This window comes from Lemur catta, chromosome 4 (genome assembly GCF_020740605.2).
Source record: "Lemur catta isolate mLemCat1 chromosome 4, mLemCat1.pri, whole genome shotgun sequence".
In the NCBI taxonomy this organism is placed as follows: domain Eukaryota; kingdom Metazoa; phylum Chordata; class Mammalia; order Primates; family Lemuridae; genus Lemur; species Lemur catta.
Genome location: NC_059131.1, coordinates 21,419,896 through 21,445,351, shown reverse-complemented (window position 1 = coordinate 21,445,351; position 25,456 = coordinate 21,419,896). Strand labels below are relative to the sequence as shown.

Below are 25,456 nucleotides of genomic sequence, written 5' to 3'. Positions count from 1 at the left end.
CTTGCATGGGACCTAATCCAAAATTCAGAGAAACAGAAAGAGGAAATTTGGGGTTCTCAGGGTCACCACTCTTGATTAGAAGTCTTCTCTTATTTGATTTTTTGCCTGGATAATCAATGTTCCTTCCCTTAAAAAGAAAAAAAGGCCAGGTGCAGTGGCTCATGCCTGTAATCCTGGCACTCTGGGAGGCTGAGGAGGGAGAATCACTGAGGTCAGGAATTCAAGACCAGCCTAAGCAAGAGCGAGATGCCATCTCTACTAAAAATAAAAAAATTAGCCAGGTGTGGTGGCACATGCTTGTAGTCCCAGCTGCTCAGGAGGCTGAGGCAGGAGGATCACTTGAGCCCAGGAGATTGAGGTTGCAATGAGCTACGATGGTGCCTCCGCACTTTACCCAGGGTGACAGAGCAAGACTGTGTCTCAAAAAAAAGAAAAGAAAAACAAAAAGAAGAAAAATGCTAATGAATCTCCTCTGTATTTCTTTATACAAACCAGAGCAAAGAATAACGTGTCTTAGATTGACTGGGACCAATAGTTGCTTAGGAATCAACTAGCACCCTTAAACATATTTTTTTTTTTTTTTTGAGACAGAGTCTCACTCTGTTGCCTGGGCTAGAGTGAGTGCCGTGGCATCATCCTAGCTCACAGCAACCTCAGACTCCTGGGCTCAGGCAATCCTCCTGCCTCAGCCTCCCAAGTAGCTGAGACTACAGGCATGCACCACCATGCCCGGCTAATTTTTCTATATATATTTTAGCTGTCCGTATAATTTCTTTCTATGTTTAGTAGAGACGGGGTCTTGCTCTTGCTCAGGCTGGTCTCGAACTCCTGACCTCGAGCAATCCGCCTGCCTTGGCCTCCCAGAGTGCTAGGATTACAGACGTGAGCCACTGCGCCCGGCCTTAAACATTTTACTTTAATGTGCAACTTCTAAGCACGTGCTGGTTCACACGGCCCTTGACGTGGGGCCGTGCCCCTTGCTTCTGTGTGGTCTGTTGACTGGAGTTCTGTGTTGTCTTTCTCCTAAGTCACATCCACAACACCTCATCTGCAATGTTCGGTTTTGGCTTTATAATTTCAAAATACTTATGAAATAATCTGAAGGCCTTCTGGAAGTTTTCTGGATTTTTAAGATTTTTTTTCCTGATCTTTTCTGTTACCCCATTCAGACCTCACTCAACAGCAGTTATTTGTAGTGAGTCACCACTATAAATTATTTCCAAAGTATTCAGATTTCTCCCATGTGTGGTGTCCACTTAATGAGTACAGCTGGCATAAGCCAGAAGGTGTGATACCTTTCCTGAGCCGTGACAAGGGTCACGGCCGACACTTCTATCACAAAAGACAGGCTGACAGGAGAAAAGCATAACAATTTGTTTCACCCAAGTTTTACATGACATAGGAGACTTCAGAAATGAAAACCCAAAGACCCAGGGAAAACTGGTTTTTATGCTTAGGTTCAATGAAGAACAGACAGCCATGTAGAAATGTGATTGGACTAAAGGGTCTGAGCTAGTGGTGACAGACTGAGGGGGACACCCAGTAGGGCCTGTCTGTCCAGGTTGTTCTCAGCCTCTCTGTGTAGCATCCCTTCCTCCTGGGTACGGAGCAGAAGGAGAAGGGAGAAGGGAGAAAGTGACCTTTCTAGAGTTTATGGCTTGCTTTGGGGAGAGGGCTTCTAGCTTCCACCTTGGGGAAGAGAAATTCTGGTTTCTACAACTGGCTTCGAGGGAGAAAAGGGGGTGGAAGACAGGAGGGGAGGAGAAGGTCAGAGAGAACTCGCTTCTGAGTCCTTCCAGAGTCCTTCATTTCAAAGTCCTCGGCATGCCAAGGTGCCATACTTTGGGCATCATGTCCTGAGTCCACCAGAACAAGTATAACTGACTCTTTGTGGGTGTGTAACTCAAGTGATGGAGGAGAGGCTGCAGGAGTACTAAAAATTAGCCTTGAACACCCAGTAACCTTAAACAACTCAGTAACTATGAACACCCAGTAAACTCGAACACCCAGTAACCTTGAACATTCAGTGACTTTGAACACTCAATAACCCTGAATACTCAGTAACCTCAAATACTCAGTAACCTTGAATGTTCAGTAACATTGAACTTTCAATAACCTTAAGTACTCAATAGTCTTGAACATTCAGAGGGCACAGGGTTTTCCACTGACTGTAAAATGTAGATCTTGTGCTAATCTAGAAAGCAAATTGGTCACATGGAGGCCAGTTAAGAACACTTCGACTATTATTTTTCCTTATACTTGTGGCTATGATCAGTCTACTCCTCCCCACCCTTTTCCAGTGATTTAGGAGCTGGATCTATAGAGGTAGATTCTCAGTCTCCTACTTTCTGGCTTGCTATAATAGAGCGAAGAAAAAAATCTCAGCCAGAGATCAGGGTAGATATCTGCCTCCCGCAAGCCTGTGTAATCCAACACAGATTGAAGGATACACAACTTGAGTAGGGAAGGAACAGGGCATCTTGGGGGAACATTGAGAAGGGCTAAGATATTTCTAGGATGCACCCTTTCCTAAGTATTGCTGTCCTTCTAGCACTACTCACCTCTGACCCACCATAAAGCTCTTCTAAAAAAACTAATTACTTTCATTTGGCATAAATTTAAAGCTATGTGCAATATAGTAGAAAGTGTAAGAGTTTTGAAGATAAAGAGCCCTGGGTTCATATTGCCTCTTAGCACTTACTACACGGACAAGTTATGTAAGCTCTCTGAGCCTCAAGTTTCTCACTCATAACACAGGGATAATAATATCTGTTTCATGCATTTGTTGTGAAAGCAAAATGAAATAAAGTAAAATATCTCCCTTAAATCCTTTCTGGAATGAAGCAGAACATAAATAGACACACACACACACACACACACACACACACACACACACACACACGAATGAAATGTGTACCAAGTGCCTGGCACAATGTTCCCTGGAATATCTGCATTAGTTCATTTGTCTCTTCATCTTTATCTGGGGGAGGGAAAGGAGTCCTGAAAACCTTTATGTGCGGAAGTGGGAAGCTCTTCCTCCAAACCCCCAAAATCCCGTCACATGGTTAGTTTCCCATTTCACCTTCTTACAAGGCCTCAGCCACACTGGGTTTAGGAGAGAGAAAAAACACTAAGGTAGTAACAACAGCATCAGCTAGTGCTTACTGAGTGTTAACCACCTGCTATGCATTTCTTAACTATGTGATCTTCTCAGCACCCCTATAAGAGTCAATTATTCTTCCCACTTCCTAATGATGAAATTCAAGCACAGGGAGTTTAGATTACGTAGCTGGCCTGAGATCACACAGCCAATAAGAGACAGAATTGAAATTATAAAACAGGAAGTATGGCTTGGAAGTTTCTGCTCTTAAGCTTTGTATTTCTCTTGAAGAAAGGAAGGGAAGAAGGAGGGAGGAGCAGAGGGACAGAGAGAGGGGAGGAAGGTAAGGAGGGAGTGGGGGGGGAGGAGGGAAGGGAAATTAGAAGAAGTTAAAGGGAGGCCAGGAAAAGAAGCGCAAGACAATTCACGTTTCCTTTGTTCCAAAGCACTAGGAAAGAATTAGGAAAACACAGTTTGGAATATCTTCAGCTCCCACCCCAGGGAAGCCTGGAATACTTTCCAGATCCCTGTCACCCATACCACATCTCTGATGAAACTAAAACTGCTTTCCAGCTGACAACACTAAAGTCTCAACGGAGTCAACCTGCACCCCAGGGAACCCAGCCCTGCCTCAGCCCCTCCTTCCCTCCTACAAAGCCTGGGGCGGGGCACGACCTCGGGCAGCTCTTCCCCACCAGGGGCCAGTGGAAGCCAGCTCTCTACTCAGCCTGAAACCTCCTTGCTGTCCAGAGCTGATCCCTTCCAGAGCACATTCGTCTAACTCGTGGGAAACCATGAAGGGCAAGTGAATAACAAAGCCAAGGCTACTTGGATAAAAGACCCTGTGCCACATGCTACATGTAATTATTATCATAGAAAATTAATAAGCAACAAAGGACTTCACACTAAAATTTACATTGATCTGGCATTTTTTTCCCCTGCTATCTCCCATAAAGATGCTTTAAATGCAGGCTGATTTAATGGAAACGATAAAAAAAAATGTGCTGAATGGTTTATATTTGCTGCAGAATTATTACAAAGTATATTTTAAGGAAAACTTGAAAGTTATATGTTTTCTTCCTGTAGGATAAGATTAGGGAGCAATTGGCTTTTTTTTTTTCTTTCTCCCTGTATTGATCTGGATGAGCTGCCACAGGCTCAGTCCTTTGTTTCTAACAAATCTTCACACCTTCACACCTTGTCTAGACACTTGTCAAGGGAGAGTCTTGGCAAAGACACATGCAGTGGAATGCCAGCCATGTGGCCTGAGCCGTGACAAGGTTATGCTTGATAATAATCATCACGTGACTGAGTTTGATGTGACAGTACTTTGCTGGTTGTCTAATTCATGTGGCTTCTGTCATTCTTGATCTAACCCGTGGGCTTGGCTGTCCCAGCTTGGAGTTTTGTCACCACCCAAATGACTTGGTTCTCATGACCAACACAGCACATGGTGATGGCCACATCTGATAGTTTCAGGTCCCCAGCCAGGTTCACTGGAAATTGAAACAAAGCCTCAGGAAGACGGTTTCAGACCCCAATGAGCTTAAAAGGCGATATAAAATGGTGTTTATAATGACTATGGAGTCACACGAACCTGGATTTAAAATTCAGCTATAAGCAGAGCATAAACTAGTCCTTCAATAAATGTTAACTGTTGTCGGTCATATTGTTAGTGTTGTTATTATTATTGGTGTTGCTGCTATAATATTCATATGGACTTGGTTCAAGCCTGACCTACAGCGTCGAGAACGTTTATGCATCAGATGGGAGCTAAGGTTGAGAACTCAGGTACCCTCCAGGTCTCAATGACTATAATTCTCTGATTCCTTCTGATTAGCTTTTGGCAAATGGGGACCAAGAGTTATACGATGAGCCATGGAGTGATACTACCTCCTTCCTGCAACCCCCAGAGCTTCCTGGTCCTTAGGCTCCTCCTAACTGGGAAGGCATCATTATCACAGGGATGGATGACAGCTAATATTAGTGAATTGACATGAACTTTTAGATTAACTCAGCTCCACTGCCACATAAATTTTGGCCAAGAATGTCAGAATCTTGTCTGATTTAACAGAAATATGTTCATGCATTTGTCCTCTCATTCAACAAATATTTTTTGAGCATTTATGCCACATAAGGCACTAGAGACACAATTAAGGAGATAGGGAGCTGAGACACGGAGGTCATCCTTCAAGTCAAGGCCAATGAGAAACACAGACTCCTACCAGCCTGGACTGCCTATTCTCTGAACACACACTGTCTACACAGCCTCTGCTCACGTGTTTGTGCTAGTCTCTCTGCATTGCCCTTTTCCCAATTCCTGCCCCCTCTTCCCAACCCATCCCCAAGTTACACCTGTCCTGACTGCCTGGTCAGAGTGTTTATTTTTAAGAATATTTATGTGAAGTTGGAGACATGTTCTCTGGCTGAGAATGCAGTTAATCAGAAAACATCCAAAATCTCAGGCATTTGGAGAGAAGTGCCTTGTTCAAAGTCATCAGGCAAATGAGGGGCAGAGCCAGAACTGGAACTGGAGAGCTCCAGAGAGACCCGTGGAAGATAATGGATTGTGACAGGCTGTCCGTACAGTCCTCCTGGCTTCCTCCAGTCCAGACGGACACCCCGCACTGTCAAACTGATTGATGGAGGCACCAGTGCTAAGGCAGTCACAAATCCCCAGCACATGGATACAGCCGCACGCCTGTTGCTAGGAGGCTCTAGGTCAGAACACAACCTTCCCTCTTGCAAACGTAAGCAGAGCTGCCACCCGCCAAAGCAGGGAAAGCAGGGCCTTAAAGAGCTAGTTTCTAGTTTCTTGACCACTGGGATGTAAGCAAAGAAAATGGAGGCAGAAGGAGGAGAGAGCTTGGATTTGTTTTTCACTGGGTTTTTGGCTGTCTCTTAAACAAATCTGACCCCAGGTATAAGCTTGCCCTTTCCAGTCCCAACTTCCCTGGATATAAAATACATGTGTGGCAACTGCTCTGAAAGTTATTAAAGTTGCAGCAGTAAACTATGGGAGGCCAGAGAATTTCAGACAAAAGTTATTGCATCGGTAACTCAGAAACTAATTCCTAAAACTCTTGACACATTTATCCAGAGGGCTAGTGCCAATATAGCAATGGAAATCATTGTCAAGGACCACTGTGTACCTGAAATTAAAATCCATCATTCCTCAGAGCAGAGAGCTGCGATTTTGGCAGAATATGAATACTCATGCCTTTCACCACCATCTTTCCTCAAAAATAGGTCTTTTATTTTTCAGAAGAACAAGGAAAATTCTGCTCCTTTGTTTGTTCGTTTTCTGTCAGAATCCCTTGTTTACATCTTCTTTTCAAATATTTCTTTCTTTGACAGTCTCACATTTAAACCAAAAGGCCTCCTTCTCTTCAGCTGCACTGGTTTTATTTTGGATGGAAATCCTGCCGGGCCCAGTAACAGAGAACAAACTTTACAACAGCAATAATCCCTTCTACTGGGTCTATTGTGGGGAAACTCAATACACTTTTATTAAATGGCTGAAGAATTGGCTCCAGTGACCTGAATTAACCACAGAGAGCACAGACAGGGAATAAAACTACCTCTTTCATTCATTCTACAGACACCCACCGCATGCCCGGCTGCATGTCAGAGGCCAGAGACACGAAGCTGCCACGCAAGAGCACCCCACTGAAAGAGGGCATTGAGTGCCCTAGGCAAGGCCTTCATCACCCAAAGTGAGCAAAGACAGAAAGGATTTCATGGGATCCAGTGTTAGTAAGCAAATGCAGAAATGAGCCCTCTGATTCACAATGAAAGGATCAACAATATGCCTCCGAGTTTTGAACGTGGGGGCACTTTGACTCTGATTCTAAGAATTTGTCCTAAGGCCATGTTTAGATAAGTGCACAGAGTTAGCCTCAGCATGATTAATACAGAGGAAAAAAATAAGAAGCAATGCATAAGTGGTTCAAAACGCAATCATGGAAATGATAATGCAATCTGTATTTATTCTTTCCTGGCATAGCATTGAGTGGGCAATCACAGAGCAGCACACGCAGTCTGGTCTCATTTATGTAAAATTAACGCTGACAGGTTGTTCACTGAAGTGGTGACTGTGGTTATCCTTGGACAATGGTGTTCTGAGTGACTTTTACTTTCCTTTACCAACTTTTCTGAATTGTTGGATTTTTAATTTTTTTTTATAGTTAGCATCACTTTATACTTACAGGATGGGAATGGGTTTTTCATTTAAAAAAAATTTAAAGCAGAAAGCTAATTTTTCACTAAATCCTTTATTATTCATACTATAAGCCCAACCTAGTGTTAAGAAAATCTGAGGCTGGGTGCAGTGGCTCACTCCTGTAATCCTAGCACTCTGGGAGCCAGAGGCAGGAGGATCCCTTGCGCTCAGGAATTTGAGACCACCGTGAGCAAGAGTAAGACCCCATCTCTACTAAAAAAATTGAAAAATTAGCCCACCACAGTGGTGTGAGCCTGTAGTCCCAGCTACTCGGGAGGCCGAGGCAGGAAGATCGCTTGAGCTCAGGAGTTTGAGGTTGCTGTGAACTGTGATGACACCAAAGCACTACACTCTGGCCAAAGTGACAGAGTGATACTCTGTCTCCGAAGAAAGGAAGAAAGAAAGGAAAGAAGGAAGGAAGGAAGGAAGGAAGGAAGGAAGGAAGGAAGGAAGGAAGGAAGGAAGGAAGGAAGGAAGGAAGGAAATATTATGATGATTTCGTGGGTGTATAAATAAGTCAAAACCCACCAATTTATATAGTTTTGGTACATGTAATTCATTATTCATCAATTATACCTCAATAAAATTGGGGTTCTTAGGAAAGAAAAAATGAACTAATCCTCATAGTTTTCATTCTCTGTACAAACTTGTCAAAATATATAAATACATACACACACACACACACACACACACACACACACATATATATGTGTCTGAATCAATGTTAGAGAGTAAATTTGATGTTCCAATCAGTGACAGGAGGCTATTCCAAGAGGTTAATAGTATGAGCGAGGTGTAAAAATGTTCATTTAGCTCATTCTCTGTTCTCTGACGGTGTCAGTGTCCTTGATTATGGATGGATGCCGAGCTCACCACTCCACCTGCTTCCATCTTCTTCTGTTTGCACTTTTTACAAAATCCACGTCAATCTTGGGTACCTTTTACCCTAAAATACATGCTTCGGTGCACTTTAATTTTCCTGCAGTAAATAAATAGTTCTTGCTAGCTTCCCTTAAGTAACTATTAATATATAGCAAACCTGAGGATTCTGAGACTTTGGTATCAGATAAAATTTTAAAAATCAAGTATTCTTCCTAGAGATAATTATGGATAGACTGATAAACATTTTGAAGACTTTTCATTGACTCTGCTGCTGTGTTTTCTCATGTGTATACATTCTTTCCTTGAAGACTAACTACTGAAATAGTCCAAAGCTTAACTTTCTTGGCTACCAAATGCTTTCAACTATTTTTTTGAATTTTATTATGGAAAATTTCAAATGTATACACAGTAACACACCAACTTTAACAATTAACATTTTGCCATTTTTGTTTTACCTCTGTCTCTACCCAATCTTCACCCTCCCTCCAACTTAATGATGATTATTATTTTACTTTTTTTCCTGAGGTAAAATTTACAACTATTTTTAATTATTTGATTTAATCTATCAATAACAATGGACAACATGGGAAATGGTTTTATGTAAAATTTTTAGCTTATTTTCTAAAACACATTATGTTAAGAGCTGCAATTGCTGTAAAAAGAATATGACGAAGGAGATGCCACTGGCTAGAGTGTGTTTCAGAACTGGATCTCTAAGTTAGCTGGACAAGAAGGAAACAGATATTTGTGTGTTGCCATCAGGGTCCCCATCTTCCATGCGACTTAGAGTTTCATCTCTCGGTTCTCATGAAGAATATGAGTCCTGAAGTCACTGCAGGTGCGTGACCCTCTCTGCAGGTTAGGCTCACTCTCATCACTGTTTCTCTCTGCTTTTCTCCTCTGTTTTCTAATGCAACCAGTTGGACAGTGCTTCAGGGAAGAATCGGGCGTTTAGAGAACCCATTCCGAGTGGCCCTGGAATACATCTCCAGTGGAAACCGAAGTTTGTCTGCAGTGGACTTCTTTGCCCTGAAGAACTGCAGTGAAGGTAACTGAGTCTGGTTTTCCTCTCCACTCCTTGGTAGCCTGTTGTCTTTCTTAGGTGCGCCAAAAACCTGCAGCTGCACTTGGCTGGAAATGTGCACATTTACAAAGAAAAGTGTGTACTATTCAGGGGCTAATTCTGAAGAATACCAAGTGCTCCATAGCCTAGATGATCAATTTTCAAAAATCCAGTATAAAATTTATCTACTTAACTGAAAACTTCATCAAATAAAATATAGTCTTTGTCAGATAACACGTTAGCTTAATTTTCTTAGCTATCAAATGCTTTCAACTATTTTTTTTAAATTTTATTATGGAACATTTAAAATGTATACAAAGTAAATAGAATAATGCAATGAACACCATGCACCCTTAAACTAACTTTAACAATTAACATTCTGCCATTTTCATTTGACCTATGTCTCTACCCAATCTTCACCCTCCCTCCAACTTAGTGATATTATTTTACTTTTTTCCGTGAGGTAAAATTTATAACTAAGCATTTTTTAATGATTTAATTTAACCTATTATTAATAATGGACAATGTGGGAAATGATTTTATGTGAAATTTTTAGCTTATTTTATAAAACTCATTAGGTCATGGTCCACTGTGTCATTGAATGCCTTTTGCATAAGTTCCACATTGTGAATTTATTTCAGGGTTTATTACCAAGAGTAGATATATCTCTCTCAAAGAATAAATTTGTTGACTTCTTTTTTTGCCTTTGCTGCCAGGAAACTCTGAGCTACATGTAATACTCCATCACAGTAATTATATCTGTGTAGTTTTTTAATAAGCTTATTTCCCTCTCCCACTGCAGAATTTTTGATCTTCTATTCATATTTTCAAGATCGTATTTTTTATGTATGTTTCATTAAACATGGCCTCAAGTCTGGCTGGTAAGGAAGAGGAAATGAATCATCAATAGCTATATGAGGTTGATCTGTCCTTTACTCTTCAGAAGGCCCAAGTTCATAATTATAAACTTCCTTTATTATTTCCCAGATGTAAAGGGTATAGGAGATGGGCTTGAATTATATGAAACTTCAGGAATAAGTTGCTTTCATTATTGCTATTCTCCTTCTGTGCCTGCCTCTGCCCAGAGGTATACTGGAGAGGGTGCTCCTACTTGCACCATGAAACCTGTGATCTGAGAGGCCCAAGAATGAGGTATGGACAAGAAGAAAGCCTGGGGAACTTCCAGACCTAAATTCTTAATTTAGACTATGCATGAACAACTACGGAGCCCCATAACACGCAATCCTCCGTTACATGTAGAGGCCTAGATTTGAACCTTGTGCCTCTTGGAGGTGGTGTATAAAAGGGACTCCCTTAGACAGGGAGCACACTGACCCCCAGATCCTTGTGCTGCTGTGGCTCTTCATTCATTGCTGGCCTTGGAAGAAATTTTACAACATGTATTTTGTTGTTGCTGTTGTTTTAGTCAAAACTGGTTTATGTGTGGGGAAGAGAAAAATCGCAATAATGTGATAGATTGAACCACAGTTCAAGTTGAAAGGTGGTTAGCCAGCGATATGAAGCAACATACAGAAACATGTGGTTTGGGAGCAAGCCAGGAGCTTGTACAAATGTGTCTGCACTCACGAACTTGAGGATTTGTGAATGTCTCTGGACATCATCAATCCTCACAGATGTCAAGGATCTATGTACTGTACAAAAGAGGCCATCTGTTGAAATGGAACCAGGTAACAAGAATGTGACAGGGAGAAGGTTCCCAGAACGTTCTCATTTGATCAGGAAAAGGGAATAAGAGACTACAAAACTCCAGATATCAGGCCCAGCACAAATACTCCTGCAAAAATTTCTTGACCTGAAAAAATTCTTTACATGTTCAAATCCAAGGTTCTCAACCACGTGTACAGATGTTTCCTCCCTTACCCTGCACCTCGCTCTCACCTGCAAAATTCTTCCTCTGTAGCTTGTGTTGCATTTGCAGTGAGTCTATTGGAGAACTTGAGACCTGTTGCTTGTCTACTTCTTCACCCTTATGAAACCAATGGAATTGATCTCCCTCAGCTTTCTCTAATGAGCAAAAGAGTTTCTGCAGGCAGGGTACCCTCTCCAAAGAGGCAGAAGACATTCTGCTTCCAATTCTCTGGGGAAGGTGGCTTGGCCCAGAGATCGAGGGAAGTTCTCACGGTCCAGCTACCTTTCTTTAGAGGCTCCAGATCCAAGAAGAGACAGTCTCTATAAGGAAGCAGGTGTTCTCTGCATTTCTTCTCTGGCTCAGACCATCTGTGGCCACCAAAGGACATGGAGGGATTGCTGTTGATGTGCAAGGCAGCAAACAGTGAATAACAAAGTGCTCTCAGTGCTTCTTTAGAGCTTCTAACCTTCCTTCCTATAGTAGAACAAATTCAGGTGCATATGGTTGGTGTAGACAAGTTGCCAGCATAAGATTCATCCTAAAACTGCACTCACCTATTCAAAGGAAAGGAGTTGTTTTGAAGGCATACTCAAGGCCTCTTTGATGTAGACAAATGTCTGTGTTCTCTGGGGTCATTGCTCTGGTTAGGCATAAAGAGGAGGAGATAACATGAGAGAAGTGATGTATGTGAAGAGGGTGGACAGGGCTGGTGACATGCTGGCCAGGATTGCAGACAGATCCGGGGGATGCCTAGTCTGTTTTTCTGATAGTAACTTGGTCCTCTCGTGCTACGGCACTGACAGAGCATGAGGGGAGACGCTACTGTGGGACGCTCAGCCCTGCCTTGGCCCACTGAAGAGAGGAGCCCTTGGAGGCAATCGGGGGAAACCTTACAGGGGACATTGGGACAATTCTCCCCCCATAGGAGACAGACTCTATCTGTGGGTGTCATCAGGACAGAGGCCATGCCTATTTCCTCTCTAAATTCTTACACCTATCATGGTGTGTAACACTCGAGAGGTGCTCAGTTCCTATCAGTTGATATGGGCCAATAGCAGGAAAAAAGCTAACATTGGTGGCGCATTCATCACATGCAAACATAAAGTGTCACCCCCCTGACGTGTGTTACCTCATGCAAGCTTTACAATAATGCTATAAAATTGGGGACTGTTATCTTCCTTTTTCAGATAGGGAAACTGAGGCTCACAGAAGGTTCAAAACTTGCCAAGGTCATTCAGTTAGCGAAAGGTAGAGCCACACTCGATCCCTAGTTGATCTGACCACAGAGCTGGTGTTTCTGTCCACTATACCCTGCTGACTTTGTGGAACGTGTAGAGGCTGAGGTTTTACTTATTACTGAAGACCTTAGAATCATCTTTGATTCTTCCTATTCCTCTTATCCTGCACTGAAATGCCAGAACCCTGAGCTCTAGACTCCCTGCTATTATCTATCTGTTGCTGTCTACATGTTACTGTTGCCGCCTCTTGGATTTACCTGTCTGACTTCATTTTCTTAGCCGTGTGCTTTATTCTTCTTATATTCTTCATAGAGGCAAACTTGAACTTTGGCAGCCATCAGATGGTCTCCCTGATACCATTGCTCATCCTTCATACAGTGCCAGACAAAGCTCCTCAATATTCTCTTTCCTTGTGGCACTTTCATGAGATGTAGGTAACTTACTACTGCCGCCCACATCAGAAAATAATAAAATATAGAATCTAAATGGGACCACCTCGCTCATTTCCTGGGGCCAGGAAATGTCATTTGCAGCTACAGAAATTCTGCTTGGAAGACTTTGCTCTCTTGCATCTGAATTTAGTGAAAGGTAGAGCAGTTATAATCATTTTCCAATTAGTCATTTTGGGGCCTTAACTTGAGGGACTTTGTCTTATATTTCTTTTATTTCTCCAGGGAACAGTTAGCACGGTGCTAAACCCATAGAAAACATCACATAAATACATGTTGGCTGATTGGCTAATCAATCAATTGATAAATGCTGCTCCTGCTTTTATAGCTTTGGGCTATTACCCTACTACCTCCAAAAGAAAGTAGCTGTGAGTAGAAATTGCTTGGAATAGGTTTTTCACCGATAGATCAGTGAAGGAGCAATTTGTACATTCAGCACAGACAAGAGGGACATAAGCCTCCAGAGACACCCATGCCCAGGCTCCCAGGGAACACTTGTCATTTGTCACTCATAAAACCTTTCTTCAGCAGACAACCCAGAGCTACAGGATTATGCAAGACACTCCTCAGGACCCCTCAGGTTCAGAGATTCCTGCAAAAAAACACATGTCAGAGGAGCACAGGATTAGCTTCTAGAAAAGGGTTTGAAAAGGATCAGTGTGCCTCTGAGAAGCTCATAAAAATGCACAGCATTGCAAAGCCTCACCTTGTACTTCCATGAGCCTGGCCCTGTTCTAAGCATGGTGCATATATTAACTTATTTAATCCTTACAACAATGCTGTGAGGTGTGTGTTATTATTATCATCACTCCTGTTATGTGGATGGGGGAATCAAAGCACAGAGACCTCAGTAATTTCCCCAAAGTCACACAGCTGATATTGGAACAGAGCCCATCTGGCTTCAGAACCCATGCTCCTAGCTACCACACCTTGCTCCTTCTTAGGAAAGGCCACTGCTAGAAGGGACCCCAGAAAGCGTCTCATCTGCCTCTCTCATCATGTGAAAATTGAATAAACAAAGACCCAAGGATTGTCCTTGAAATGTGATATATGAAATCACTGACCAGTGTGCTTTCTGCCTCCACCCTGTGGTTGGCTAGTTCTCAATTTTTCTAAGAAACCAATTCAGTATTTCCCTCTCCCTGCCCAGACTGGGCAAAGGCAGTTGAGATGGACCACTGCCCACAGGTCAATATGAAAACAAGGCACTGCGGAGGAGCTCACCCAGGACGGACAAGGAGCTGTGCGCAGCTCCTGCGGGAGCCTGCATGCATTTGACCGCAGGCCGCAGTAGTGCCCCTTCCCTTTCACGAACCTACAGACACCACTTCTGAGGTTTCCCAGGCCAGAGCCACACTCAGCTCACTAACAGATTTCTCAAAAGAAGTAATCTTGGTCCCTTACCCTACTGAGACACTTCCACACACTTTAGCTCTGATCCATTCATTAGAGAGGATGTCACAACCCTCATCTTGCCCATGAGGAGTTTTCTCACTAACTTCTCCAGCTCAGGAAGGGGAAGGGATCCAAGGTGTCAAATGCAGTCCCATTACCACAGGGACGCATGTCCACAAAGAGTTGCAGATGCACATGTATCTTAACCTCTCTGGAGCTGAAATGAGGATGTTTGAACTAGGCACACAGTCTTCAAATGTTTTTCAGAAGCCGAACCCTTAGTTCAAACAAAGTCAGAAGTCCATGAGTAGAACTGCCCTAGGGAAGTGAGGGTGAGGGGCCCAGAGCCCACCCGATCCACAGCCCTTGTCATCCCCCAACAACAGGGCTTCACAAAACTCAGTTTGAGAACTACTGGACAGTCTGATCTTCAACTCTCTTATTTACTCCAGTTTTTATAGTCCTGTGATTCTATAGTTCCCTAAAATGTGAAAGCCAAAAGTAGCTATATTAACCATATCTTCTTTAAAAACTTAGACTCTGAATATGGGCCATGTTCATAAGACAAGTTCTTGTCCATGTGGGTCCTGGCTTTGAGCTGCTGCATATGGAGCCAGTGTAAATGCTTCTAGTAAAAAATGGTGGCCCCTCCCAACCGGGTCCCCCTGCACTCTACCAAAGACAGTGATGAGCAAGGGAGGATGTCCTCCATAGGCTAAAAGGGGACAAGAGGAAATGACAGAAGCTGGCTGATCTTGGGCCAGCCATATGGAACCAACCAGCACCTGGAGTAGGCTCCAAATCCAGCCAGGTAAAATGAGGGATTACTTCGTGGGCTCCTGGCAGCCTGGCCCAAATTGGGCATTTTCTGTTCCAACAGCAAGCAACACCTCGGCAGGACTCTCAGTCTGTGCTTGTAAAACGTAGACCACAGTGGCACTCTGTCTCAGGCTGCCAGGAGAAAACTCTCTACGTAGCAGACTCAGCCATCCATGCACGCATCCACCCATGCACGCCACAGACAGTTTCCTGTGCGAACACTAAACTTGGTGCACACCGACACTTATGCAAGGTGGCTCTGTGGTATAATGCGTAGCACATTGGACTTCTAGCGACACCAATATAAAATCGTTGTTTCTGTCTTAGGGCTGAATTTTCGTGTGGTGGCTTTAACATCTCTGTGCTACTTTGCACAGAACTACTCCCCGGTGGGCACCCTTGACTTACATTTAAATTGCACCAGAGGTATTGAATAGGTGCTCCACGCATACGGGTGTCTTCCTCCAAAGTAGTTCCAATGTTCCTTTCTCAGAAAGATCACAGAATGAGCACTGAAGCAGCAATCAGAAAACCTGGGTTTAAGTCCCTATTCCGTTACTTGTCATAAACTTGCCAACTCCTCAAATCAGAAGCAACATTAAAGGTCTTCCCCAGAGTTTGCACATTGTTTTTTATTAATAATTTAAAATAGGAATAACAACTGCCAGTGGTTGTCCCAAGATTGACCTCCCCGTGAGGTTCACTAAGAAGGTGGCTGTGGAGGTGCGTTGTAAGTGATGCCGTGAGCTACCTCACCTCTCCCGGCCTCACCTCACCTGAAGCCTTTGAAAACCACACTGCTCCCTGCTGCTACCTAGTTTCTCCTGGAGAAATTACCATGCACAGAAACAAACTGGCTCCTCTGATGCCTCCAAAGCTTTGTGCTTTTAATTAAAGACCAAATGCCAAGTGAGTGATTAGAGCCATGCGCTGCCAACCTGAGAGGTCCCACCCCCTGTGCTGGTCGCTCCAAGAGACCAGGGACCAAATCAACTGTGCACTGGTGGGGTCTATTGCTTGGACACCAAGGAGAAATTGCAGTCACAGCCTTAATATCCTCATTTAGTTTTTGTGTATCACTCCAGGTGGAGGGTGAACCCCATTTTCAAAAACTCTCCCTCTTAACTCAGTATTTCCAAAATCTTCTGCCTTTGACATCTCTGTGGACTGAACCATTGAAAAGATAAGCATTAAAATTACAATTTCATCTAGCCACTGAGATCTACTCACGTTTCTCCAAACTCACCTCCCAGCTCAGGCTTCCATTCCGTCTCTGGCCCCTGCGGTGTCCTCTCCAGCTCTCAAAGTCCTGCGAGTCTTTCGAATCTCAGCTTAAATACCATTTTCTCTAAGAAGTCTCTGCTCAGAATTATGTTTCCATGTACTTCTATTTTAGAACAGTCTACTTCTCTCCAGAGTTATTTATGTGTCTCATTCAATAGATGCTAAGTTCCTAGAATCAAAAACTATCTTTTTTTTAAATCTCTATATCAAATTAGCAACTAACAGTGATTTTTTTCATGGTAAGCACTCAATAAAGGTTTGCTTATTCCAATGTAGGAGAGAGATGACAGGCATTAGAACCAGAATGAATGAATTCGGAATCCCCACTTCATCACTTACCACCTTTTTGAGCTTGGAAGTTTCCTAAATCTGTGAATTTTCATTTTCTCATCAGAAAATACATAATTATATGTTTGTTGAAAAATTAAAACAGATATTGTGTACAGAGCCCCTAGCACAGTGCTCCAGCGTCCCTTGACTCAGCTGAGGCTCCTACTCATTCTGGAACCAAAGCTGAGTGATTCTGCACAGTTATCCCAGGATACATTTACAGATTCACACCCACCTTTTGCTTTTCCATCTGTGTCCTGTTCCAGTCACTGGGCCGAGGGAAAGGTCACCTCATTTCCATTGGAGACTCTGATAGCCCAGATCTGCTTTCTGATTCCAAAGGCAGCTGCTTCTTATCCCTCCAAAATCTATGCTTTTACCTCCAGTCAAGTCATTTTCTACCTTTGTGACCGGGTATGCACAGTCCTTTGTGCCACTCGAAGGAGGAACACTGCTGACTCCTGCGGGGCTGGTTGGAGACGGAGGAAGTCCTCTGACATGCCTGTCACACTGCCTTCCTCCAGGCGGGCTAGAATCCAAAACAGCTAGGCAGGAGCAGGTGGAACCAAGAAGAAAATGTGCTGGCCCTTCTTTCTCCACCAGTGCATAGCTGCTGTTGGCAGCGACACTCTTACTCTGGAATGGCTTCTTCGCAATCGCTAATGAAACCAATTAAAAATGCCCTGCAAAGTGCTTAGAAACAATAATGCCTGCCTGGGTGACTATTTTAAATATTTGACCATTGGAACTTGCCCAGAAATGGGGCCAGCCACAAAAGGTTTTTAAATATAAATAAATAAGGAATGAACGTGCTGAGGTCATTGTACTCCCAGAAGAAAATTACTTTCAAATTGCAACTACATAAAAGAAATAATTGAAAAGATTAATCACACTAAAATAATTGGTCTATTTTACAAGTAATTTGGAGCAATATTCAGTCATTGACATCAATGTCTAGTAGTAAAATAGTAATGAATTTCATTCTCTGACTAATGTATTTATTTTATTAATGGTAATAAATGGTGTTGTTACTGCTTATAAATATTTCATAACTTTTAATTCATTAAAATGTTCAAGGAATTCCCAAAAGTATTTATTAGTTTTAAATCATCCTTAGTATTCAATATGCAATTGCCACTCTGCCTGGGTAATTTAAAAAATTATTGTTTTGGGTAATGGGACTCTCTTTGAATGTGGAGGATTAAGCCCCAGTTATTAATGAGATGAATCCTTGAGCTAGTGATGAATAAGGGGGTTGGGAGTTTGTTTCCTCTTTAGGTCACTAAGACCTCTCTGGAGCTGTTCCTTAAAATCTGTGGCTGTGAAATGAACAGAGTGGACCTAGATAAATTAATTCCAGAGCCGATAAGAGAAATGTCAGTTTAGACGTTAGTTTCAATCCACCACCTCTCCCACACCTTCTCCATCTCCCTGAAACAGCTGACAACAGAATTCAGACATTCCCACCCTGCTTCCTCTCTGTTTCTTGCATTCTCCAATAGAAGTTATAAGCAGTAAAGTGACCAAAAAGATGCAACGGAAAGAAAAGCATGAACAGTGGAAAGAGGATAGGATTTAGAGAAGAAAAACATGGATTTGTATCCTAACTCAGTCATTTGGGTGCTACGTGTCCATTATATCCCATAGTACTAGACAATTCAAGTGTGAAATAAAGATAGGGGTGTCTATCCCAGGGTCCACGTGACGGTGAAATATGACAGTGTGTGCCCCACCTGACACAGTCCTGGCACTTAGTGGAAAAACCAAACTCCCTACCTCCAAAGAGCATATCATGGTATTGTTGGCCCAGTGGCCTTGGCAACTCTTTATTAACCCATAGTACAAACACTTGCTATGAGTCATCAAGAAAAACTGGACCAGCAGTGAATTAATACAACCCAGGGGATTGGTGAAATCTAATGATGTCCCCTAGAAGAGGAACCAGATGACTCAGCTCTCAGTGCCCTGCCCTGTAGGTCTGAGATTGAGCTCACTGTAGGGCCTTTGGAGCCTCCTCCACCCAGGTAATGTCTAAAGGCATTCGGCTGTGAGCACATTGGAAGGGGCCAAAAAGTTGGAATAAACTGGGTCCAGCGCTTCTCACACTTGGATGTTTGTACCTGCAGGATATGTAGTGATGTTCTGAAAGCATGCAAACCCACCAAATCAGCATGGGTACATCTTTCCAGAGCTCCAATTTTACCAAAAGATTGGAGTGGAGGGACATCTTTTTATTAAAATTAGCATGGCTATGTATTGGGTTCCCATGCAGACTGCACACAAATTTTAACATAAAGTATGAGTTTTCAAAGTCCCTTCCTGCTCATGGTGATGCCCTATGCTTTGGATGGTGACTTTACCCTTCGCTGCCATGTGGGGCGGGCACACCAGGGGAGCATTGATAAAGCACCACTCCAGGGGGACAGAGGAACACGGTAGGAGAAGGAGGTATACCCAGGCCTGGGATGGCCAGCTGGAGAGCTGGGGCCAGAGGGGAATGTGTCTTCTCACTGCAACTCAGTGGGACAGTGGGCAGTACCCTGAGGTCCCATCAGAGTCTAGCAGGGTGGTCCAGCCTTCCAAATCGGGTGGAGAAGAGCTCATTTTCTAAAACTGACATACCACATCAGAGCAAGACTCACCAAATATTAGATTTAAAAAGTCCCTTGTGCATTGGACTAGAGTTTTTAAAATTTCCCCAAGGACAGAATTAAACCCTTATCTGAAGATCCTGGAAACATTTTACTTCCCCTCTGCCCCTGGACAGAGCTCCTCACACCAGGGCCTGCGGGAACCAAATGCTGCAGGCTTCCTGAGTGGACCACTTTGCACGTGGAACGAGGGAGCCTTTTGCTAGTCCATGGGCATATGCAGGGGAACAAGAGAGTGCACTGCTTGATTTGATGGTTTTTCCTTTCACTCACGGTTATTTTAAAGTTTTGGTGTTCTCTGTCTTCAAGTTATGCTTAGAGCACAATTTTTATGGAACTTTACTTTGCCCTTCTTGTGATTTGTCTTGGGAGGAGACACAGGCAGGCAGTTGCTGGGCAGCTGCCCAGAAGAACTCTCAATGCACAGTTTGCAAACCATAAGCAAATGGTCTCAGAGATCCCTCCTTCCCTCAGCTCCAGCACTTAGGAATTCTACAATCGGTGTTTGGGTAGATAAAAAGTCTTTTAGCTTTTGCTGTTTCTGCTTCTTCATTTAACGCTTAGCCAGCATTTTGTGTATGTAAAACGATTAACAAACATTGACTAATTACCCCTCATTAATCATTCATACAACTGGTAGACCAGGGTCTTATCATTTCCATTCTAGAACACGGGTGCAATATCCTGTCTGGATCCCAAGTCACACGTTTGGGGGGTGCTGGGCTCTCATGGCAGCACTGGGATCCTCCCAAGCTCACTGGGGAAGGCGGCCGGAAAGTGGGCACGAGCTCTGTGAGGCTACAACCCCACTAGGACGCCTTTCTGCTCTAATTAACAGGAAGGACGCGCCACATGGCTGGCCAATGGCAGCTGAGAGGCAATAAGCTTTAATTAGGAGCTTCTTCCTGGAAATTCACAAGAACATAATAAGTCTGTTGTTTTAAAAGGCCCAGAGAGATTGAATGCCTCAACTCTTTTTTGCTTTTGCTTTTGCTTTTGTAAGCTGATCCTTTCAATCATTTGTGAACTTTAAAAGTAATGAAAACATTGGCTCTGCACAAGGGCTCTGACTAGCCCCCAAGGCCACAGGGATAGACGGCACAAGTCTGGGATGGGCAGGGTCGTCTGTCTTCCTCCCACCCTAGGCCATCCGCAGGTTTATGGTTAAGAAACACATGGCAGGGCGAGTGGGTGAGCTGCCGTGTCCAGGACAACAGCAGTACTGTCCCTGGGAAAGGACCAGATTGTCTCTGGGAGGGCTGGACAGGGAGCAAGCCCTCTGCACCCCACTCTCCAGAGGTCAAGGCCAGCATGTGAGTGGCTCAAGGCCTCCGTCCTGTGGACTTAGGTTTATGAGTGTGTAAAGCTGCAATGAGAAATTTCTAGAATTACATGATATAGATTAGAAGAGAAAGCAGAAAGTGACAAGAAGTGGTCTCTGTTTTCCTTATCTTACCATCACAGGATTAATCTCTCTCTCTCTCTCATTAGTGCGCGGGCACAAACTCACACTGGCTCGCTGCCACTCTCTCTCTCTTCCCCTTGGCACGTGTGTAACAAATGCCTGCAGGCTGTCCGCTCTCCACCATTCTTCCCCTGACGTGGCCTTTTGCTCCAGACCTTTCCATCCTTCCCTTACCCACGGCTATACGTAATGCCAAAGCATCTGCTCAATTCAGAGTCATATCATTTATTTACTCTGTGCGATAATAAATAAATAAATGCAGACGGATCATTTTCCATCTCAACTGTTTGTTTTGGCATCTTGCGGACAGCCTCTCCCTACCTGTCCCCACCCCCAGGCTCCATTCTGCACGTCTCTCCCACAGTCGATGTCTTTGTCTTGTTGCTTGTCTGCTAACTCATTCTCACTTCTCAACTTTCTTCCTTTCCTTTCGTGAGAGGAAGAAAACTGGGCCGTGGATTGGCTGTCTGATCCCTGAGGCCACCTCAGTTGTCAGTAAAGCTTGCTGTGCCCTCGCTCCAGGCCCCAGTGGACAAGGCGGCTGGCATGGTCGGACTGGCTGTACTGGGGCCCAGCTGCCAGTGTGCACAGGTCAAGTCTCCTTCTCTTTCCATCCTTACTCTTGGCAAAGATTCTCTGACTCTCTCCTCCCTGCCCCTCCCCTTCTCCCAGCTCTCCTTTGTCTTCAGGTCCCTGTCAATCCCTCATTTAGGAGACCGCACGTGCACACACACACACACACACACGAACAGTGAGGGGACTGTGTGGGGCATTTGGACATGGTGATCCTAAAGAGGGCCCCAGGAGCAAGGCCACAGGCTTCCTGTGACCCAGATGGGCCACCTAAGTGCCATAGCCTACTTGACTTTGCCTTCCGTTACTTCTACCTCCTGCTCAAGCGTGACCCATCCGTTTCATCTCTGCATCGCTGGTGTTTGGCTCAAAGCCTGGCGCAAACTGAAGGCTCTGTGAGTTTTTGTACAGTGTTGAATGAGTGAATGAACAAATGAGTCAAAAGAGTGTGGTGTAGAAACTGTCTTTAAATGCAAAGCAGAATGGGAAATTGAGATCAGTAGCTAGAAGATGTAAACAAATATATCAATATTTCAGATGCTTTCAGATACCCATTCAATCATGTTACATGGGCATTCAATTTTATAATTATAGGCAAAGACAAACGTGCCTGGTAACATCAGCTTAAATTCCAAATTCTCCCTGCCAATATAATAATAATTGCAGAAATGGGCCCCACAGTACACACCATCTAGAAACTCCTTCCCTACGTCCTGCGCACTGCCAGGGCTGCCCAGGGAGGTGACTGACTGTGCATGTGCCCCGATGTGATCTGCTTAAGGTGTGACTTTGCCACTGCTCTGAGGATGTTACGACACAATCAAAGAGCAAATGTCCTTATATTTGTTGTATTTCCTCACCTCTCTTGTCTTCTGGGGCTTTGGTGAATATATAATTTTTCACTGTTGAAAATCACAAGAGTCATATCATTTAGCATCTGGAAAGAACCTAAAGGATCACTTTGTCTTCCCTCCTCCTTTATTGGACAGATTAGCAGATTGAGGCCCAAAGAACTTCAGCTTCTAGAGCTACCAAGTGGCCAAGTCACAACTTTTTCCCTCCTATTCCACTGTCTCTTCCATCTTTCCCCTCCATTTCTCAGCCGTGGAAAGATTAGAATACGGCTTTAAGGTCTATGTGTTTCTGTTCCTCACTCCACTGGGAGCTTCTTGCCAAATCCTCAGCATCCAATGCAGAGCCTGGCACAGACTAGATGCTCAGGCAGGGATCTTTAATTGAAATAAATGGAACACGTGGCATCCAGATATATTATTAAAGGGACAATAAGCATACTAGCACCTTATGTCTCCGCTTGTATTCCCAAAAATAGGCTAGCCCAAGCTCAGCCCAGGGTAGGAGCTTGCTTAAAAAGAGAGCAGTGATGGCAGGAAGAAAAGCCAGACCCATGATATAAAACAATCGGGCAGTTGGAAAGAATTTTAAACAGCATATAGTAGATGTAAATTTTACATTCTATATGCAAAAATAAAAAGTTCAACTGAACTTAGCTCTTAGAAGAAGCCACTTCCAATGATGGCCAACAGCTTAATCTGACTAAACTGTGATACTTGGACATTTTCTTCCTCCCTTTTGGCTAGATAACCAGACAATTCAGAACTCTCCCCTTTTCCAGCCTGTTTCCTATTCTTCAGGGCTGCGAGTAGAAACGGGAAGGTGTACCGTGCTGGCGGTGGAAGAGCCATTCACTCCTGCCTGCACTGAGACATGCGCTCCAGCTTGGCCTTTGCGCACGGGCCGCCCCGTGAGTGTGACTGAAGGAGTCCTTGCTCGCATGGCATTAGGTCCACAAGGATCACTCTGGCTCCTTGCACAGACCTGTACAGGTCTTCCCACACCTTCTCAGCCACCTCTGGCCCTCTCAGGGAGGCACGGAAACCCTCAAAGCTCTCCCATGCTGCGCTGGGTTCCGGGGCCCTGTCTACAAGCACTTCCTGCTGCCCCACTCGATACCCCTGACGCTACTGAAGCAGCCCAGAGCTAACTCAGGGCACACACGTCTTCAACCTTTCTGGTCTTTCCCTCCTTCCCATGCCCCAGCAGGTGAAGTCCCAGGTAGGGAATGCACGGGCTCCAGGAGGGCCATGTGCTTCCTCTCCTTTTCCTCGTGGCTCTCTGCACCCTGTCTGTGGGGTCCAGTCCACACCCCTGCACACTCCACTCACTCTGTGGTTTTTACTGCAGGTCTATGTTTTGGGGCTATCAACTCTCAATTCCAGACGCGCAAGGCTCAGCTTTTTATTTGTTTTTTTATTTATTTATTTATTTATTTTTTGAGACAGAGTCTTGCTCTGTTGCCCAGGCTACAGTGAGTGCCTGAGTGCCGTGGCATCCACCTAGCTCACAGCAACCTCAGACTCCTGGGCTTAAGGGATCCTGCTGCCTCAGCCTCCCGGGTAGCTGGGACTACAGGCATGCACCACCATGCCCGGCTAATTTTTTCTATATATATTTTAGTTGGCCAGATAATTCGTTTCTGTTTTTAGTAGAGACGGGGTCTCGCTCTTGCTCAGGCTGGTCTTGAACTCCTGAGCTCAAACGATCCGCCCGCCTCGGCCTCCCAGAGTGCTAGGATTACAGGCATGAGCCACCACGCCCGGCCCCCTAGGCTCAGCTTTTTAAACTCAAAGATGTATTTCACTCTCAAAAAGTCCACATCTTACTGTTAAGAAAATCTAATATCTGCCCTCCCCTACCCAATGTAGTGAATGGAGAAAGCAATTGCAACTATCTAAGTGAAGGATGAGAGATTGTGTCCGCAAAGCTCAGGAAAAAGAAACCTCGGCTAAGGTTTCAAAATATTCTCATATTTTGAATTATAATTGTCATAATGATGATATTGTGGTATCATATCCCGTCCCTAGATGTCCAGCTGTGCCTCCAGCTAAACCATCACCAGAGGGAGGTATCACTGCCCCTTTCTAAAGATCTTCATGGAAAGAGTTTCCACAATTATGAAGGGAGACAACTCAAAACATTGTAAGGTTCTCAGATGTTCTGTCAGGTACCCACGCATTCTGGGTGTTGAGTGTAGTCCTGGATCAGGTTCGTGGAGCTCTTTGTAAATGCTTTTTGTTTATGCCATATTCTCTCCTGGCAAAAGATGACTGCCTAAGGCAGGATCCAGCTTCCGTTCTGTGATGGCCAGAGCCGTTTTTGAAATTACCACTTATGTCTTTTTCCTGCACAAGAGCCTGATCACCTATAAAGTTCAAAGACCTTGAAGCCAGACCCTCTTTCTCTGGCCCCAACCAGCCTGTTCAGGCTTCTCCATCGTGACCTCTGACTAAATCCCACACTTGGGCCCAAACAGATCAACAATCTGTCCTCTGCACAGGCCAGAGAGGGCCATCCCACCTGTCCCCATCCCATCTGTTGATCAAGGACCCTCACAACCCTCATTTCATCCCCAGTGGCATTTGTGAGCACTTCCCATGGCTGCGTCATTTACACCCATGCTTGGCACTGACTGGCCTTAAATCATCTGCTGCTTGTGACTTCTCGTATAAAACGATTCTATTTTTAGTATAAGTCTGTGTTTTGGGCAGAGTGTAGCAATTCTTGGTTCACCCAGCACGCATAAGAACATGTTCCTGCCCCTGTAGAGGGCAAATTTCCCGAGGACAGTAAGAAAGGGTTTGAAGCCACAAACAGCACTTGCCTAACTCCGCCTCCCTGAGCACCGGTTTTTCTCATTGTAAAATGGGAATCATTACAACGCCGCCCCTACAGGGATGGGATTAGACTCAGGGAGAAAACCTGTGTAGCATCTGGTGCAGGAACTTAGCAAAAACAGCTGATTCACTTTCCTGTTCCCACTGGGGGTCTGCATTCCCTCCTCTCCTCCCAGCCTCCGTCCACCAGGACGGCCCTCCCAGCTTGCAGGATGGCACGACGCCGGGAACTTAAGTGCCCAATAAAGATGCGCTCGATGTTTGAAAGGTGAATGGCTGGATGAATTAATGAGAATAAATGGCAGGTTAGGATCACTCCGTCACCCACGCTGCTCTCTGTTCCACGTGTTAGTCTCACAAGGCGGCTTCCCCCAGCCTTGGGAGGCCCCTGACCGCTGCCCTGAGCCCCAGCTCTCCTTTAGC

General features: G+C 44.3%; 1 protein-coding gene across 1 annotated transcript in view; it reads left to right on the top strand.

Annotated features, from left to right (window-relative positions):
• Positions 1-25,456, top strand: part of ALK (ALK receptor tyrosine kinase) — a 632,376-nt gene that overhangs the window by 464,459 nt on the left and 142,461 nt on the right. Inside the window, exon 5 of the mRNA XM_045549323.1 lies at positions 9,125-9,252. Within this exon, the coding sequence (XP_045405279.1) occupies positions 9,125-9,252 (128 nt within the window). The remainder of the gene's footprint in view (positions 1-9,124; positions 9,253-25,456) is intronic.